The sequence below is a fragment of the Tachysurus fulvidraco genome, chromosome 25, assembly GCF_022655615.1.
Source record: "Tachysurus fulvidraco isolate hzauxx_2018 chromosome 25, HZAU_PFXX_2.0, whole genome shotgun sequence".
NCBI lineage: Eukaryota > Metazoa > Chordata > Actinopteri > Siluriformes > Bagridae > Tachysurus > Tachysurus fulvidraco.
The window spans coordinates 4052925-4072132 of record NC_062542.1 but is presented as its reverse complement, the minus strand read 5'-3'; the positions used below and the strand labels follow the sequence as shown (position 1 = coordinate 4072132).

At 38.6% G+C, this 19208-nt stretch overlaps 2 protein-coding genes across 4 annotated transcripts in view; one reads left to right on the top strand and one right to left on the bottom strand.

The window, feature by feature from the left end:
* Positions 1-19208, top strand: part of si:dkeyp-97a10.3 — a 22570-nt gene extending 3362 nt beyond the window's left edge. The window contains exons 1-10 of one of the 3 annotated variants that reach the window (XR_003441619.2): positions 8518-9169; positions 9380-9437; positions 11112-11456; positions 12699-12965; positions 13233-13517; positions 14038-14142; positions 14223-14284; positions 14372-16075; positions 17471-18190; positions 18280-19208. Coding sequence is in view for 2 of the 3 variants with exons in the window: in XM_027153824.2 (XP_027009625.2) it covers positions 9395-9437; positions 11112-11456; positions 12699-12965; positions 13233-13517; positions 14038-14142; positions 14223-14284; positions 14372-16075; positions 17471-17497 (2838 nt within the window). In the remaining variant the exon portion in view is untranslated. Of the gene's footprint in view, positions 1-8517; positions 9170-9379; positions 9438-11111; positions 11457-12698; positions 12966-13232; positions 13518-14037; positions 14143-14222; positions 14285-14371; positions 16076-17470 lie in introns of those variants that run through there. The other 2 variants (XM_027153824.2, XM_027153825.2) reach the window with 2 other exon arrangements.
* LOC113647199 (free fatty acid receptor 2-like) lies at positions 976-2716 on the bottom strand. Its single transcript, XM_027153826.2, has 2 exons — positions 2629-2716; positions 976-2348 (listed from the first exon to the last, which is right to left on the bottom strand). The coding sequence occupies exon 2, from the start codon at positions 2335-2337 to the stop codon at positions 1372-1374; it is 966 nt and encodes a 321-aa protein (XP_027009627.1). The 5' UTR covers positions 2338-2348; positions 2629-2716; the 3' UTR covers positions 976-1371.

Below are 19208 nucleotides of genomic sequence, written 5' to 3'. Positions count from 1 at the left end.
ATATTGCTATAATATAGGCATCAGTCACTGGTGATCAAGTGGCTCTAATTATGAAATCTTTCCATGTCATGGAACAATCAGCAGAAATATATTTTGGCCATATAATATATCTATACTTAACAATGCTTTGTCATTATTATACATAAATGTATAGTCAGTCTGTCAGTTTACAATTTTTTGTGGTTATTTTCAGTCTTTTATCTCATGACTGACAAGTAGTGAACCTACGCTTGTGACAAATGACTTGCCTTTGACTTACATACTGTATCTGTGTACTGTTTATCATATTAATTCAGAGGTGTTGTGGCTATTTGAGACTGTATACACAATACCAGTACCCGCTGTGTACTGTACTGTACATAGTCAAAGATTCACTCCTTATAAAGCTTTCTTTAATAAAGCATCAACAACAACAACAACAACTATAATATTAATTACTAATACAATTAGTGTCTAATTCTATATAGAGACCTTGATAAAGATAGTGATGTTCTTATACACAGAAATGCCATGATACAAGTAATCATTGGTGGAACAAGACCTTGAAATTATGACACACACACTTCAACCAGACACAATGAAACATTGACTAATCTTGGAAAACATTACTTGTTCTACAAATAATACATGATTACACTTTTGTACCAACCAGTAAAAAGCCACCAATGAATATTTATAATAAGTTTACAATGTAATAAAATTTTTATGAAGTATTTACACTTCAGTATGAAACAAGGTTCTATTTTTAAATGATTCTTTATTAGCAGTGCTATGTCGGGTTTGTATGTTAGTTAGCTAAGTCAGTTGATTAGAAAAACACCAGTCACTGTTTTTTTTTGTTATTTTTATCTGTCCCGCTGTGATGAATCAGTGCCCACTGTCGCGTCAGATTCCTGTTCTTGCCTGATGGGGTAGAACATGATACAGTTTTCCGCTGTTGTCCACTGTTTTTAGCTATTTTCCCGCTGTGGTGAATCAGTGCCCACTGTCGAGTCAGATTCCTGTTCTTGCCTGATGGGGTTTTCCGCTGTTGTCCACCTCAAGTTTGATTGTGCTCTGTTTTCTGAGATAGTTATAAAGAATGGCTAATTGGTAGGTTCCTGTCAGCTCCACGTACTCTGGCCATATTCCTCTGACATTTCCAATTCAGAAAGCATTTCCAGACATTCAGCTGCTGTTTTCTCGGTTGTTTTAGTTGTTTTGTATTTTTGCTCCATTCTGTGTTAACTCCATTGACTGTTTTATGTGGAAATCCAAGGAGATCAGCTGCTTTTAAACCAATTAGAGATGCTGAGTCAGTTTCTCAAAAATTCTCAGCAGAGGGTTGCTGCATAAACATGTGCTTATATGAAATCTGTATATATTTTATGGCTAATTGTTTTCAAAGATTGTGCTTTCATGTTGGGTGTGATCAGAATCGGTGAACAAACATCTGCAACAGTGCTGCAGCCACATTAAGAGCCTTGGTATATGATCCATAAATGTGTTACGCAGTGCTTTAGAGGAGCAATAGAATACAATTGTGTCAAGACTGACACTGATGCTGCTGGAGACCAGGGCATACACACGCCAACTAGGTCTAGAATTTATAATGTAACCTTCCACATGTGACACACCGAAGGGTATGGAACAAATCATAAAAATCAGAAGGGTGGACATGGCAAGCCCAATGGCCCTGCAGCGCTTCCTGGGCTTGATGTTGTCTAGTTGATAGAGTGCACGAATGATGTTGATATAGCAAAAGCAACAGATTATCAGTGGTACAAATATAAAGACTATGGAGATCCCTAGACACTCCGGCAACAGGATTTTTAGCTGGTCCTCAGTGAACTGCCAATAGCAGGTGTTATGGTTGATTGGATCAAGGCCAACTTTTATTCCATCTGAAAAGTTGTACTGCATGTAGTAAACAATGCTACAGTGGCCCAAATTGATCACCCAAATGATTACACTGGTAATCACAGCATATCGAGGATGCCGATTGAGTTTGTACTTGATGGCAAAAATGACTCCCAGATAACGTTCCACACTAACAGCTGTTAAGATTAGTGTGCTATTATAGATGTTAATCAAGAAGATGTAAGTTGCCAGAGGACAGAGGTAGGAACTCATTCCCCATTCCATTTCAGCTGTCGCTTTAATGAGAATGGGGAGGAAAATGAGAAAAATCAAATCCGAGATGTTGAGGTTGAGGAGGAGCACGTCAGTCAGTTTAACCTCTTGTTTTACTTTTCGTATGAAGGCATAGAGGGACAACAGGTTGCCTGGAAGACCTGTCATCATTGTGATGATGTACATGCTCAAGACAAAGCTGTTGTCGGTCACACCCCAGATCATCGTGACTTATGCTTTAAATGGTGAATAATGAAAACACAGAAATCAAGTCAGGTATAGAGTCTGATAGTTTCAAAAACCACTTGAGTTACTGTAACATAAATTAGTTTGAAGATAGAAGACTGAAAATATATAAATTAATTGCTTCTGTTAAAGAAATAACACAGACCAAACATTATTATTGTGAACGTCATAGCAATTACGGTCAGTGCAGCTAACTACATTTCTGCAATACGGTATCTTTATTTCAGCCACTTTTAAAAAAGATGATTTGGTTATAAAATAAGTCCTTACCAAGATATTTGTTCTTTCGTCTATTTTCTTCTTTCAGAAATCAAACAAACAAGTAAAAACATTTATCGGCTTGTTGTCTAGACCATTGTACTCTTCATTATGGAAGCTTCAACAAGCACCTGACTTACTGTGCATACTGAAGCTCTTTTGTCATGTAATGTTTATCATTGGAATTGTATCAATGAATTGGTGTTGTGTATAGCATGCAAACATGTTTTAGTATAATATTTGTATGTATTTGCCTAGATGATACAGTTAATGCTGCATCACAAAACCTCTCACGTTATAGAAGCCTGGTGGAAACTACCTCTCAAAACAAATCCTTTGTACGAATTTCTTTTTCATTTTGTTCACAATTTGCATAGATTTGAATAGTACACAAAAAAATCTCAACTGAATTCAACCCACTGTTAATTTTTTTCACTTCTTGAAACGATCTTCACTTATTATTGCTACTCATATAATCCCAGCTACACCATCTGATATTAGGGATTAAACCACTTTAGATCCAGTGCTGGAGCAAGACTTTCCAGTTTAACGGTGAGAGTCTCATTTAACATGAACAAGTCTGATTTTGTATTCAATGCACAAATACTAATTCACCAAGTCATTTGTGTTATGAAAGCAACAAACTAACTAAAAGCATGTATATGTGTCCTTATGTGTGCCATTCGTGGGCCAGTATTTCTGGACATTTTCTAGTCTGTTAATGAATAGCTTCTTATTTATATTGTATAACTTGAATAATTTGTAATTTGTCACAAGACACTTGTGACTATTGACTTCGCAATGTTTTGAATTATGACCTATTATAGTCAGTAACGTCCAGCTATTATGTCTGAAGACTGCAGGGAAAATCGGGATTCTTACATGGGTGTTTAGAGGAATATAATGCGGATTGTGTATTGATAACATGTGTATTGTTTAACTCATGTTTAAAAACTTTATGCTTTCTCATCCAGAGGCAGGATTAAATAACAGTACCAAAGAAATCAGACCACAGTTGATTTTATACTCCTGAACAACTGTTTATAGCAGATATACCATAAGACCATAAACCATGATTTTAAATGCATCTTTAAACAACTAAAATATGGTGTGTTTTTAATTGCTAAATTAAATTTGTAATCAGGGGGGCACGGTGGCTTAGTGGTTAGCACATTCACCTCACACCTCCAGGGTTGGGGGTTCGATTCCCGCCTCTGCCTTGTGTGTGTGGAGTTTGCATGTTCTCCTCGTGCCTCGGGGGTTTCCTCCGGGTACTCCGGTTTCCTCCCCCAGTCCAAAGACATGCATGGTAGGTTGATTGCCATCTCTGGAAAATTGTCCGTAGTGTGTGAGTGTGTGTGTGCCTTGCGATGGGTTGGCACTCCGTCCAGGGTGTATCCTGCCTCGATGCCCGATGACGCCCGTGACCCGAGAAGTTCGGATAAGCGGTAGAAAATGAATGAATGAATTTGTAATCATTGAGAAATTGTTGTGGAATTAGAATAAAGCTTTGATTGCAATTGTGACAGAAAAAAACCATCAACTGTTCGATATTAACGCATCATACAATCTTGTCATATAAATATCCTATAAATTTCTTGGATTGCACATCTCAGCTGACCTCACCTGGTCGGCACATATCTCCCAGCAGGTGGGAAAAGGCACAGCAGATACTTTACTCCCTAATGATGCTGAAAAATGCCCATTTCACTCAAAACCTTTCGATTCGGGATCGATTCGTAGACCAGGATTGACTAAGAGAGTAGTCGTGTAAATTGGAATGCGTCTACTCGCCCCAAGACCAAACAATCCCGATCTTATCTGCTTTCGGCTACCCTCGAACAGCATTGGCCTCAGCCAAGGCCGCTGTTCGAACAACATTTACATTTACATTTACATTTACAGCATTTGGCAGACGCCCTTATCCAGAGTGACGTACATAAAATGCTTAAATCTCTAACATTGAATACATTAATGCTGGCTCACAAGGTTACATACTTAAGATACCATGAGTTTAAAACATTTGTTCAAAGTTACAATGAAAAAGTGTCAAAGGTTTTGTGGGTTATTATTTTTTTTTAAATGCAAAAGATAAGAAACCGACATGAGCGAGTCACATTAGCAACATGAGAGGAAAGTTGATTGTCCAAGGTTACCCCAAGGTTGCGAGCTGTGGCTGAAGGGGAGATCAGATCGTTGTGCAAGGATATAGCAAGATCATGACCTGGGGATGAATCACCTGGGATAAACAGCAATTCAGTTTTGCTAGAATTGAGCTTTAACTGATGAGCAGTCATCCACAACAACTCCCCTGGATGAGCACTCTAGTGAGACGCTCTTGTTTTCCTCCCCCAAATTCCACAGACACCTGCTGATTTTTGACTCTGTCTGGAACCTGATCAAGGCTGTCTCCATGGCAATTTGCTATTTATCGCTATGACAATATTGCGGACTGAGGCACAAAGATTTGATGCCGTGAGTAGCGACTCTCCAGGCCTACACATACATACAGGCGAACTTTTACATACACACACACACACACACACACACACATACACACATATATTAAGATATGCATTCAACCCCCATCCCCATCCCGTGCCTTCATCGCTTTGTACCACCAGTCTGACAAGGGCCATTCTCTGACAAGCGGGCCATTCTCGGCGCTGGACCGGATGGCTGCTATCCTGTGCTTCAGCTTCTTCACCGATATCATCAAGTTAGCGTCCAAAATTTGCTGAAATATTATTGAATCCATTTTTCCTTCTACTCATGAAATGTTCCCTGTGCCACTGGCTGCAATACAACCACAAAGCACGTTTGATCCACCCCCATGCTTAACAGTTGGACAGAGGTTCTTTTCATTAAATTCTGTGCCCTTTCTTCTCCAAACGTACCTTTGCTCATTCCGGCCGAAAAGTTCTATTTTAACCTCATCGGTCCACAGAAATTGTTTCCAGCATCGGGCTTGTCTATATGTTCATTTGCAAACTTCAAACGCTGATTTTTGTGGTGAGGACATAGAAGAGGTTTTCTTCTGATGACCCCTCCATGAAGACTATATTTGTACAAGTATCTCTTTATAGTGGAATGGTGTACCACAACTCCATTGTCTGCCAGATCTTTCTGGACGGATCATGCAGTCAAACATGGCTTTTGACTTGCTTTTCTCACAATCCTGTGGTATTTTTCTTGGTCTTCCAGATCTTTAACTTCCACTGTTCCTGATGACTGCCATTTCTCAATTACATTTCAAACAGAGGATATTGGCATCTGAAACCGCTTTGCTATCTTCTTATAGCCTTCTCCTGCTTTGTGAGCGTCAACTATTTTCAGTTTCAGTTTTCTAGACAACTGCTTAGAAGAACCCATGGTGCTGATTGTTGGGGCAAGGTCAGATGAGTCTGGGCATTTAAAACCTTTTAGATTGACATCACCTGGTCTTTCCAGACGATGATTGAGAACAATCCATGACACTGTCAGGTCTCAGCTTTCCAAAGGGGGTGGTGCATGCTATAAACTCTTCAGGGTGCCTAAAGTTTTGCAGACAGCAAAACTTTTTTTGTTTTCTGTTATTTTGAAAGTGTAAATGATGGAAATAAAATCTAACTTTTTTTTGACAAATTATAAGAATGTTTAATCTGTAATTTGATGCCTTTTGGAGATTTTTCCATCTTTTCTTGGCTTCTTTATACACATTAATACAAATTTTTAGCTAGGGTGCTCAAACGTTCAAGCCCCACTGTATTCTAACTCGATGTGTGGATGTTGTTTTGCTAACATCAATCCTAGTTTGTCTAGTTTGACTGGTTATTCTCAGATCCCATGATATTTAATCTTAATTAGAGGAATTGCAGACACATGAGTATCCTTCGAGCGCTGTCCCTAAATGTGTTCTGCGTTGATTTAGAGGAGGAGTAGAGAACAAATGGGCTCATGCAGGTGGTAAAACTGCAAAGGGCATGACATTCTTCACCAAGGACTGAACTAACAGTGAAACCTACAACAAAGGACACAGTGGGGAATGAAAGAATTCATGAAGACAAGAATGTTACTAACAACAAGCCCAATAGATTACAACACTTCATGGGGTTGTGTGCCTGGGACAGTCTGAGAATGATGCTAATATACTGTAGCAAAGGCAACAGATTACCAATGGTATAAATATGTCCCTAGGTCCCTAGATGCCCAGGCAGAAGGATTTTCAGCTTGCTTTGGTATGTTGGATCAAGGCCAGCATTGTTTTAAAAATAATTGTACTGCACTGCAGACACTAAACAATACTGGTGACCTTGGTGACCATCCAAATAATAACACAGGTATCTTGAGAATGTCACGTGAGTTTGTACCCGACTACAAAACAATACTACACACTAATGGCCATTAAGAGTAGTGTTGTATAACTTAATCAGGAGGATTTAAGGTGCTAGTGGCCATATGAAGTATCTTATTGTCCATTCCATGTCAGTTGCCTTCTAAGATTGAATGGGGAGGGAAATCTAATCCAAGATTTTGAGGCTCAGTTAGTTTGGACTCTTGTTTCTGACTTTGTGCAAGTGTACAAAGGGAGTAAGTGTAAATATTTATGCTGGTACGAAGCCAAAGAGAAGTCACACCAAATATCGATTTAATTACATGCCTAAAACTATTGCACAGTACCGTACATCTGTATTTTCACCTGGTGTTATATATTTAAAGCAAACTGATTTAGTAGTTTGCTAATGGTTTTGAATATTCATATATTTGCGTAGCAGGAACTGCTCCTGCTGGTTTGTGGAACCTCTCTCTGGTATCTCTAACCAAATGTAATGATATATAATTCCACTGGATATTGATGGCTTATCTGCCTCAAGATATTTATCCCCTTGTCATATGTTCACCAGTGGTAAAGTCCATCTTTGCCTCAACATGGACATTAACCGCAAAATAAAAGTTTTGTAAAAAAGTTGCAGTTTGGAAAAATAGAACCAAACTAAAAGAAATGCTTTAGATGTTCCAAATACAATGAATATTTCTTTGTTTTTTTTTCTTAAAAAACATTGTAGTGTTCAGTAAATTGCCATAAACACTTGACAAAGAAATTTATAGTCATTGCAACTACAAAATTTAATAACTGTAAACGGGTTAAAATATTGCTTTCACAAGCTTGAATATGAGCCTACAACATATTGCAATAATACAAATTATGAAAGCATAAACTAGTTCCTCAACATTATTTATTGTAAGCATAGGTATTGTTTTGGCTGTGGTTTCGTAGGTAAAAGCTCAAACTTTCAAAGAGACCGTCTATTTGTAGTTGTACGTTTTCAGCTGAGTCATGTATCACTGTGTAAGTATTATACACAGTCATACAAAAAGTTGGAATATGCAGATCTCTGTTCTCTCACACCAACCAGATATCTATGAAACCGACTTCTCTCATTAAAATATTATTTTATTAACATAAAATATTCTTACTGTGGTATATAAAATTTGAAATATAGGTGAAAACATCTCATTCTTTGCTGAGAGGTCAACATGGGTGAGTCAGTTTCTGCATTTTCCCTTTATTTAACTGTTTATTTCTACCTCCCTCAGATTCGCTGTTATCACACTTTACTAATTAAACAAGTGTGATGTGGTGTATTGTGATAATAAACAATTTTGTTATGATTTTAATTGAATCATTGTTTAACCAATAAAAATCATCTTTTGGTGTCTGTATCTCATCCATATCGTCTTCCAATTTATTATACATATACAATCCATATGTGTGCTTTAATCTTTTTTCTTCACCACAGCTTATCATACCACATGGCCAGCATATTAGATTTGGCACAGATTTTTACACCGGATGGCCTGGATGGATAATTGTGGGATGTGGTAGCTAAGTGGTTAAGGTGTTGGGGGCAGAATTGCGCATGAGCGTCTCTACTATTCCTGCTTTTCCTGTTTGTCCTCCTGTGGCCTGGGTTCCATTCCTGAGAAGAGAACATTTGTGGCATTTAGCTGGCACCCTTATGCAGATTTATTTCAGTTTTATACAACTGAGCAACAGGGTTAAGGGCTTTGCTCAGGGACCCAGCAGTGGCAGCTTGGTGGACATGGGAGTTAAACTCATGACCTTCTGATCAGTAGTCCAACACCTTAACCACTTAGCTACCACATCCCACAATTATCCATCCATGAGAGCACAGGATCCTGCCACGACCACTAGAGGCGTTATATGTGCGTATGACGAGCAGTTCAAGTTCTTTTTTTGTGTTGTTACAGTATTTACATATCCAGCATTTGGCAGATGCTTTTAACCAGAGTGATAATTCCAACAAAAAAAATGTCTGAGCGTTAAAGGTGTTTATAAGAGATATGTGAAGTCGTACAAGAGGACAAACAGGAAAAGCAGGAATAGTAGAGACGCTCATGCGCAATTCTGCCCCCTACATAAGTGCACTACATAGGGCACAAGAAAATGGCTTTCCATCCGTATATGCAATTGTTATTGAGCCCAATGGAAAGGGTGGCGACTCTTTAGACAGCTGCAACCAAAACATGACGGCTAATAAAAGACAATAGTGTGAGTACATCGGCATTTTCCTTATCAAAATAAGACTATAACTTATTTTGGTGGTTAAAATAAAACTATAACTTTAATATTTATCGGAAAGTGTTGTTTTGTTAATAATAATTACACGTTTTCCCCCCCATATACCTGGTATGACAGGTTACTTCCTGGGCGCGTTGAAACTAATGTGTGTTTGTTTGTTTGTTTATTTATTTATTTTAGCTGGTCCAGACTGAGATGAATGTATTGCTGTGTCCATTTGGGGTCATAATTTTGGCAGGTATCATTCGTTTCTGCTCTCCTTACTTAAATAAAGTCAAAAACAGAGATATTTTTGGATATCTAACAAGTGCGTAAAAGACGGTGGTAATTCTAAGGTGGTTGGATGATATATCGTGTTAATCCTTATCGTGATAATGGCAGTCGATAAATGTTGTATCGTTTAATGCAATCATACAATAAACTTATTTGAACAGTTTGGAACTGTCTGTTTGTTCTGATAAAGAGAAGAATCACAGCAAATAAGCATGGATATAAACTTTACACCTTTACATTTTTTAAAGTTTTACTAGTCTACTTTATTTTATGCAGCATCCATAGAATTGTAAACAAAATAAGGACTGCATTATGTAGGCACACTTTATATATGACCCATATATATATATGGGCTGCGTGGTAGTTTGTCTACCAATTGAATGGTTGTGAGTTCAATCCCAGGTCCTCCATGCTGCCACTGTTGGGTCCCTGAGCAAGGCCCTTAACCCTCAATTGCTCAGTCGTATATAAAAAAAAAAATAGATAATGTAAGTTCCTCTGGATAAGAGTGTCTGCTAAATGCTGTAAATGTAAATAACAGTAAAGTTTTTTAATCTTTATGGGAGCCGTCGCTCCCAGAGTGAATCCACCCCTTTCGATACTATACAAAGGCTCAACGCTCACAAGCAGAAATGTCTTCTGTGTGCATTCTCATACAACTTTTAACTTGTTAGACCACATTTACTTACTGAGCAGAACAGACATTGTGTTCATGCCATTCATTTCTGAAACCAAACAGTGCTGTGTCACAATGCGGTGCATAAATGTAGGCTTTAGGTGTAGCATTGAGAAATGTTGCCTGCAATGAAATGTACTGCTAAGTGTGTTTTGTATTCTCACACTTAATAACCTTATTATTCAATCACGTCACTACCTAATCATTAAATGTTGCCTTTGTAAACTAAATCACTGCTTTTAGTCATTTCTCAGAATCCGACGCAGAATCAGACTTTATTGTCATAATACTGAGGCACAATGAAATTACGTAAAGCTACTCTCCTGGACAGAATAAAGGTAGAAAATAATAACATAATAAATAATTAAATAAAAAGTATTTAGAAGTACTTACAGTATAAGGAATGTGCAATTGTGTGTTTGCACACTGAAGCTTTGCATGTTCGCAGTTCTGGGGATTTTGAGGAAGGGGGACATGAGGGTATTCGTCTAAGGCACATATGGGCATGATGGTCCACATACATTTGGCCATATAGTTTACACTCACAGTGCATTAAGAGAATCCGGTAACCATGAAGATTTAATAATAATAATAATAATAATAATAATAATAATAATGTCTATGAGGACAAATGTGATGTCTTGCTGTTTTGTTTGTTAGAGAATTAACTTGGTATGACTTTTAACATACAGGACATAACCTCACACAGAGTAATAAGGGCAAAGATGACTGCTTTTTAGGGTGAACTAGAGCAAAATCTGATGTAGAAAAAAAACAACCAACCAAAAATAGATGTTTAATTAGAAATTAGAATAATCAAGTCTGTAATGAAATACTATATATGCACAATGTAGATACAAAAATTATGAGCTCTAGAAATCTGTCCATTGTTAAAACCAATTAAGTAGAAAAAAGGTTTATCTAATTAAAGATATTTTTTTCAAAACCACTCTTTTTCCTCAGTGCTTCCTTTGACGTCATGTCAGGACCCAGTGCCCATTCAGTTCCAGAGCTCTCCTGTGCTGGTGGCTACAGGAACCAATGCTGTTTTTACAGTGCAGACCATCTCCAACATCTACTCCATCACGTGGCTCACTCCTGAAGGAGGCACTCTGGGCCAGTGGATCAACAACCAGGCTGTTCTTAATTCGATTGCCCAGTATCAAGGCAGAGTGAACATCAGTGCCACGCAGCTCACAATCAGCAACACCCGACTCAATGATGCTGGAAACTACACGGTCACTGTAACACCCTCTGGTTCCACCGGATTATCCACCAACTCCCGCTCGGTCACCTTGTCAGTTTTTGGTAAGAAAATCTAATAAATAATGACAACTATTAAAATATACTTAAAGAAAGTTCTTTAGCTTATAAGTGCGTTATCAGATGATTTAACTGTGACAATTGCAATCAAAGCTTTATTCTGATTCCACAACAAATTCTCAATGATTACAAATTTAATTTAGCAATTTAAAACACACCATATTTTATGTTTAAAGATGCATTTAATATCATGGTTTATGGTCTTATGGTCTTATATCTGCTATAAACAGTTGTTCAGGAGTATAAAGATGACTCCTAAAAAATTAAAATGAAGTGATTCTGCATTAACACCTCCCATCTGGTGGATCCTATGGAAGTCATTGGAAGGACCATTAAATCTTTTCTATATTGCACATAATCACTGTATTGTTAGTATTAATTCGATCACACGCTGCATTGAACCACGAATCGATTGGTCCAACCATCTCTCAGCTTACATAAAGACCTTGTGGTTTTGCCAAATAGCTGGTGTAAGGGGATTCCCATAGATTCCCAAGTCACTATCTGTCATCAATTAACATTTCCCAAACTTTTTAAAAACTTTTTTTTAAACAGTTTTTAGACTGGTAATATTCTTAATTCTCGACCTAGTGATAGAATATACTGTACAGATGTATTTATCGATAGAGAAATACAACCAAAAATACGTATATGTTTATAATTTAAAAGTTTTACATTTTTAAAACATTTACCTCGGTTGCCAGGCAAATGTTTTAAAAATTTACAGTCACATCTCTGCAGGATGTCCCAGTTTTAATGTAATCATCATTTAGGAAACCAGGCAGGAAATCCTGGTTGTGCAAAACACCAGCTGGGTGGAAAAGGATTTTATGTCACATAAAGGTTGTGCTAAATAAATACTTATTCACAGTAAAAAAAAAAAAAAGAGAAAAAATCATAATAGCACAGATGGGTGATGGAAATACATATTACATTAAAATATTTTCATGTCATGAGGAGTGCATTCACATTAAACTTTAAATTTATGGAAAAAGAATGCATGAAGGAAAGAATGCGTGTTAATTCATTTTTTTTATTGTTGTTGTGATTATTCCATAACAATCACTTGTCCTTCACCAGGTTTGTACTGATGGGCTATAAAAAGTATGAAATATTATCATGAAAAAATATTAAATATTGATCATTTCTGTCCAGCAATCTTAGGAACATATTAACCGTATTTTATATTTTAATGTCAGAATAGTCTTTCCTGACTTTCTTGTTTAGTTGCGGTGGGAGACGTGAGCCTGGTCGCGCCATCTGTGACTATTGAGGGTGGAAATGCATCTTTAACCTGCAGCTGGACTTCAGGCACCAACACCAGCGTGACATGGGGCAAAGGTAGCACCAATCTTCCCTCAGATCCTCGTTTCATCATCAACGCCGGGTCTCTCGTTATCAGTCCAGTGAATAGAAATGATGCCGGACAATACAGCTGCACCGTCAGCAACCCTGTTAGCAGCAAGACTGCCACAGCAAGCCTCACCGTTTACTGTGAGTCTCACCTTGATATTTATGTAGGGATACTAATTACAAAACAGGAAATGACATGGCTAAAGAATAAAAAAATAACAATGAGTTGACCTGTCATTCATATGGTTTTATAACAGCATCTCCTGAGGTATATTTTACAACAACAAAGTACCCATTTGTATTTATATTAAATGTTTTGAAAGTTAGCATCATATATTTAGTTATTTGTGTTAACAATTCTGATATTTAGTAATTATGTTAATAAAACTATGTATAATTTTGCCTCAGATGGCCCAGACACCCCTCAGGTGACGAGAACCTCCTCTGAGTGTGTTGGTGGAGGGGATGCCACCATAGGCCAGACGGTCCAACTTACCTGCGTATCTGTCTCTCTGCCCCCTGCTCTCTTGTCATGGCAATTTAATGGTCTCCCACTGACAGCCAGCCAGGCAAATGGTGGCACGCTGAATTTGCAGATTTTTTCAACCAATCAGAGTGGGCAGTACACATGCATAGCAAGTAACAGCATCACGACACAAACGTCGCAGCAGCAGTTAAGCCTTAACGTTGTGGGTGAGTTCTTGCCACTAGATGGATACAAACTGCTGTTTAAAGCTTTGCTCCATTATACTGTCTATTTTCCTCAAAATTGTAATATCATAGCCAAATTCGTATATGACCCACTTTATATACACAATGCATAGGTATACATACAGTGTGTACTTTTAGAGACAATTCCCTATTACCTACCTACAGTATACAGTAGTGTTGACAGCACCTGCGTTCAAGTAAATTTAAAATTTTACTCATTGTTATCTAAAACATCATCATCAAATACCCGACAGTTTGCAATCGATTTTCTAGTTAGAGTCCATCATAGTATAGTATTTTAGCTAGGATAAGACCAGTTAATTTAAATTGATCTCTCTTCCTCGGTAAATGCCCGAAGAAATATGGGTTACTAATGTGTATTTTAATGACCAAAGCAAGGTATAGATTACATTACGTACATCAAGACTCTAGATTTTTCCTGTCCTACCATGTGTTTAACTGAGTAACTATGACTAACACGCAATGTTTTTCCCCACTGCAGCTACGTGTCTGAGTGTAGGTGCAGTTGCCGGAATAGTCGTCGCCTGCTTTGTTGCACTTGTGTTAATTATTGTCGCCATCATACTGATACTACGTCAAAGAAATGGTAACCTTTCATTGTATCTGACAGAGAATGGCATTTTTTAAACTTTTAGCCGTTGTATTTATTAATTTAATCTGTTGCAGTTGATCAGAGACTCAGGACAGTCACTGAACAAAGGAAGGAAAACCTCAACAATAGGCAGACAGTAAAAAAAACATTCTTACTTACTGTATATGTTTGCCACGATTACATGATTTATAACTCACTGGTGTGATTTCATTCCCTTTCTTAGGTTCTTCCCGCTCCACAAAATGGTCATGATAATCCTGGGTTTCTCGGCCAGGGTGATCAACCTGACCCACCGCTGCACTATAACAGAATCAGTCGTTCAAAGGATCAGCAAACCACTAACCAACACAATATCAACAACGATTTACCGATACAAAACAGAACACCCAACACCAGTGCTGTTCAACCCAATGGCAATCTTAATACAGGCGTGGTCTCAAATGATGCCAACCTCAACTCCAATGCCCACTTACACAACAGCCAGTGGAATGATTTGATAGCCAGTTCAAATCAGCACAACCGCTCATTCCAACAAGTGGGCCAGCAGAACCCAAATATTCTCATACAGACTGGCCATGCAGAGTCAGGACCTCACACAGTCCTCATAAACCTTAATACACTACCACAGCATCAGAATGCCACTACACAACCTCACACTGTGCAAGTCAGTCTCAGTGCACCTCAACCTTCTTCTGGGCCCAACCAGTACAACATGCAGTATAATGATCAGCAAAGTAATGCCGTCCAACAGGAGCCTGCTACCACTAGTCACTCAAATCTTCATCATGTCAGTGGGCCACACTCCAATCCTCAGACTCGGATGGATAACAACCTTAATACAGCACAGCCTGCCAACAATAGCGCCTTAAGAAATGGACAACCCAGAAACCAACGTATCACCAACCAGACACGGTCAAGGCAGAATACTGACGATACATTTAATTACTCGGCGCAGACACGGACACAGTTAGGTCGCGTGCTCTCTGTTGACTACTCAGATGATGATACTCACCCACGCCAGATGCCGTGGGACAGAATACACGGTACACCCCAATACCCCAATCCTCAAATGGACAGTTATGAATTCCAAAATTCAGCACAGCAAAACAGTTCATTAGATTCAGAGAGTGGACGCACAGCTCCAGATGTAAGATCCTGGAGATCACCTGGGAATGAACAGATGCGGAGCATTTCCAGAGCTTCGAGAAGAAACTTTCTGCGACAGCTTGCTCACAGTACCGCCCAGAGACGTTCTCGAGCGGATCGGAACATGCTGAGACAAGTCACGCAGTCTAATGTGATTAATCAGCCACGTGCTGAACATCAAAGTCGGACTGCTCCACAGAACATTGCATCTCAGAGACATGGCATGAACAGCACGGACATAACAGTTCCTGTTTCTCAACAACAAACAGTTCAAATTCAGCCCAATCAACCTACACATTTAATCAGTCAGGCTGGTCCAGATCAGAGGCAGTCCGGTCCGCTCAATGCTGCCATTCCCAACACCGTCAGACTAACTCAGGCTGCTTTGCAGCAGCATACCATACAGGCACCCAACCCCTTTGTTAATCGGATTCATCAGACCCAATCTGCATTACAGCACCCTGGATCTCAGTCAGCACCTCCTCAAACTGTTCCTGCAAGGCAGATCAACCGCCAAGCTGCTCCAGAGCCTCCTCCAGTTCTACGCCCAGCAGAGTTTAAAATGCTACCTCGAGAGCATTTAAACAAACCACAATCTATAAAACCAGTTCAGCCCATGAGACGGCCCGTGGTCGTGCATCACGGACACAGACCTCCACACATGACCAGACATGCAAGACCTACGGCTAACAACTTACACAAACACCCAGTGAACCCTCACAAACATGACAGGGCACATTGGCATGCCACCAATCATGGCCTCCCACTACATATGAGCCAGGTGAGACTAACCCTGCATAAAGACTTCACTCAGACCTAGACTGGTATCCAAAAATCTAGAACATTGCGAGTTTGTTTAGCTAGGCATAAAAACTTCAAATATTATAGCATTATTGCCTCACAGCTCAAGGGTCCCCAGTTACTATCTCCCCCAGTTACTATCACTATGGGTTTTTACACGTGCTCTCCACATCTGCATGAGTTTTCTCCCAATTCTACAATTTCGTTCCACCTCGGAAATAAACTGTAGGTTGTTTGGCTGCAACTAAAGGCTGTGAAAAAAGATTTTAGGCTTGGTACTGTGAATTTGACTGGCATCCCATCCAGAGTGTTTCTGCCTCATGAGCAAGCTTGGCCATGAATGTTAAACGATTCTTAGAATTGCTTAAACTGTTCAGACATACAAGAATAACAGGTGAAAAATGTCATTTACCATGAAACTGATGTCAGACCTCTGGTGACTGTGACCTCTGGTGGACACAAGCGGTATTACACTACCCCGTTACTGGCTGTTAAAACAGTAGGGATAATCATAAAGTCTTATCGGCAAATCACCAATGTAGGTGGAGGTTTTTATCCCAGCCAAACAGATTTAATTAAAAGTCTCTTGAAAACAAACAACTAGTATAATGAAAATATTTGCTGATTAAAAAGCGTTGTTAAACATACATTTGAACAGTAATATCTCTTTAAACATGAAGTTTAGTAATATTTAGTAGAACGTAACTAACTGGACCAGAACTATTTTTTGTTAGGAAAATGTGTATGAGATTTTGGACTACCATTCTTGAAGGTTGTGAGTTCAAATTCCAACACCACCAAGCAACCACTTTTGGTCTCTTGAACAAGATCCGTAACCCTGAACTTCTCAGCTGTGAAAAGAAAAAAAGAGTTAATGTACGTAGGTCACTCTGGATAAGGGTGTCATATGCTGTAAATGTAAAGAGACTTTTGCTAAGCATTTATGTAAGTGTGAACACTGTCAGCTCTTTGTGTGAGTTTCAAGTCTTCAGGACAGAGGTGGTGGTTTCTTAGTAACACGACAAGCTGTATATTTTTTACAAGACAGACAAAAAGAGTATCAGAATAGGAAATATTTGTGTATGGCTGTTATAACAGGAAATAACTTGTCGCACGGCTGTGAATAGATAAAAATCTACGAATCGTTATTTAATAAATAAACAAACATTTTGGAGATGTACTGTTGAACAAAAAATATATAACAGAATGTTGAATCTGTGAAACGAGACTTGTGTTCGAGAAAGCATTCAGACAGTTTCATAGTGTTCTCCAAGTATTAAATTAATTTTAGCCATTTTATAGCTATACAGTAGAGCAACCTCATAGGGTTGGTCATGAATATACATAACTATCTTTTTTTTCTCTTTTTTAACAGGTCCACAGACGTAGACACAGACCCTGAGACAAACCAATGAACATTCTGATAAGACATCATACAGACTTAGAAAAAATCACTGATTTATATTTAAGCGATGACCCTCCTTGTGCCAAACTGTGCTGTTTTGCACTATTTTCTACTTTCTACTGTTTTTACTCCAACCAAATAACCATGACAAGACTCAAAAACACACAAACTGCACAAAAATACACAAACTGCACAAAAACACACAAACTGCACAAAAACACACAAACTGCAATGTCCCGTCCAGAGAAAAACTGCTAAATTCTAAGTAATGATCTTTCAGTTTAGGGCCTTCTTACACAGCTGTGTTTTCAGCATTTGGTACACAGATGCTTCCTTGGATACCGTTCAATTAGCGCCGCCTCAATGGATGCTCGATGAAGCGCTCGAGTAACTATGAAGGAAAACCAGCAAAAGGCCCTGCTGTTATTTATTATGCCCATTTGTTTTTGCTAACGACATGGTAAATACTAATGATTTAGAGTGTTGGAAGTTATCTTCATGCAGATGGGATTTTGAAAGCAAGTACAACAAAGTACACTAATAATTAGTAGTGGTTGTCTTCACTAGACCCTTTGACTGAAGGATTCCTGCATCAGAGCCAAATAACTTTTGAGAGCCTGTTGAACCCCAAGCCTGAAAAGAAGCAGTACCTGAGGTCTTTGTTGTCCTGGTTGTCTCAGTATTTGGGGGGTAGGTCTTATTTTCATCCTTGTGCAATTGCTGCATGCAGAATTGCTCAACTCAAATAACTGCCTGCTTGTCTCTACCCATGTCCCAAGGTCGTGAGCCCTTTTCAATTGCACAGAGGAACAAATGTAAGTTACTTTGGATAAAGGCTTCTACCAAAAGCTGTAAATGTAAAAATGTAAATGTCCTTATCTCTACAAATGTCCTGTTTTTGTTTGTCTGCCATTTGTCCCAATTACTCACACCTGTTTTCACGTTGCCCTTTTTGTTTGTATATTTAAATCCCTGTGCTACTTTGTCCAGTGCAAATTAGTGTTAAATGTTTCCATGTCAGTCTTTACCAAGCATTTATTCTGAGGCTTTGGTTTTTTTGCTATTTGTGACCTTGATCATTTTTTTCTAGTTTGTGTGTTTTGAATTCTGTTTCCCTTAGCTGTTTATAGACGACCTGACCTTTGTCTGTTTACGGTTTACGTTTCCATTCACATTTGGGATTCATCTGCCTACCTCTGATAAAATGCTTAAACTGGACTTGCATCCATCACATCTCGCGCTTCACATGACACAATAAAACACTCATATTCTATTACTGTATATTATTAAAATTGCACAAAATTACTTGGGGATGTCTCATCTTGTGGAAGATAGTGCTTGATAAAGCAGGTGATATCCTCATCATGAATAATATGCTTTCATTAAGAAACATAGATCTCATTCATAGAAGCATGTGCAGAGGTGACATTTATAGTTTAGCTGAATAGTTTACACCTGAAACCAACGTCTTTTCACTTCGTCAGCAAAAGCGTCCTAATAGAAAAAGTGACGTCACTGAAATGGAAAGGTCGTGGGACTTGAAAGCTGTTCATCTGCAGCACTTTCCTTTTGCCTCGACTTTTATCTCGGTGTGTATTTTTGTATGTGATTTTAGAGACCTCTTGTTTTGTGAGCCTCTAGAAACAAATTTCGCATTTCTGTGTTGATCAACAGAGGGTTCTATAATAAAAACTCAGGGTAAAACGTT

What these genes read in the sequence shown, in the direction of transcription:
- LOC113647199 (XM_027153826.2), bottom strand. Translation starts at nt 2,337, where the DNA reads ATGATCTGGGGTGTGACCGACAACAGCTTTGTCTTGAGCATGTACATC.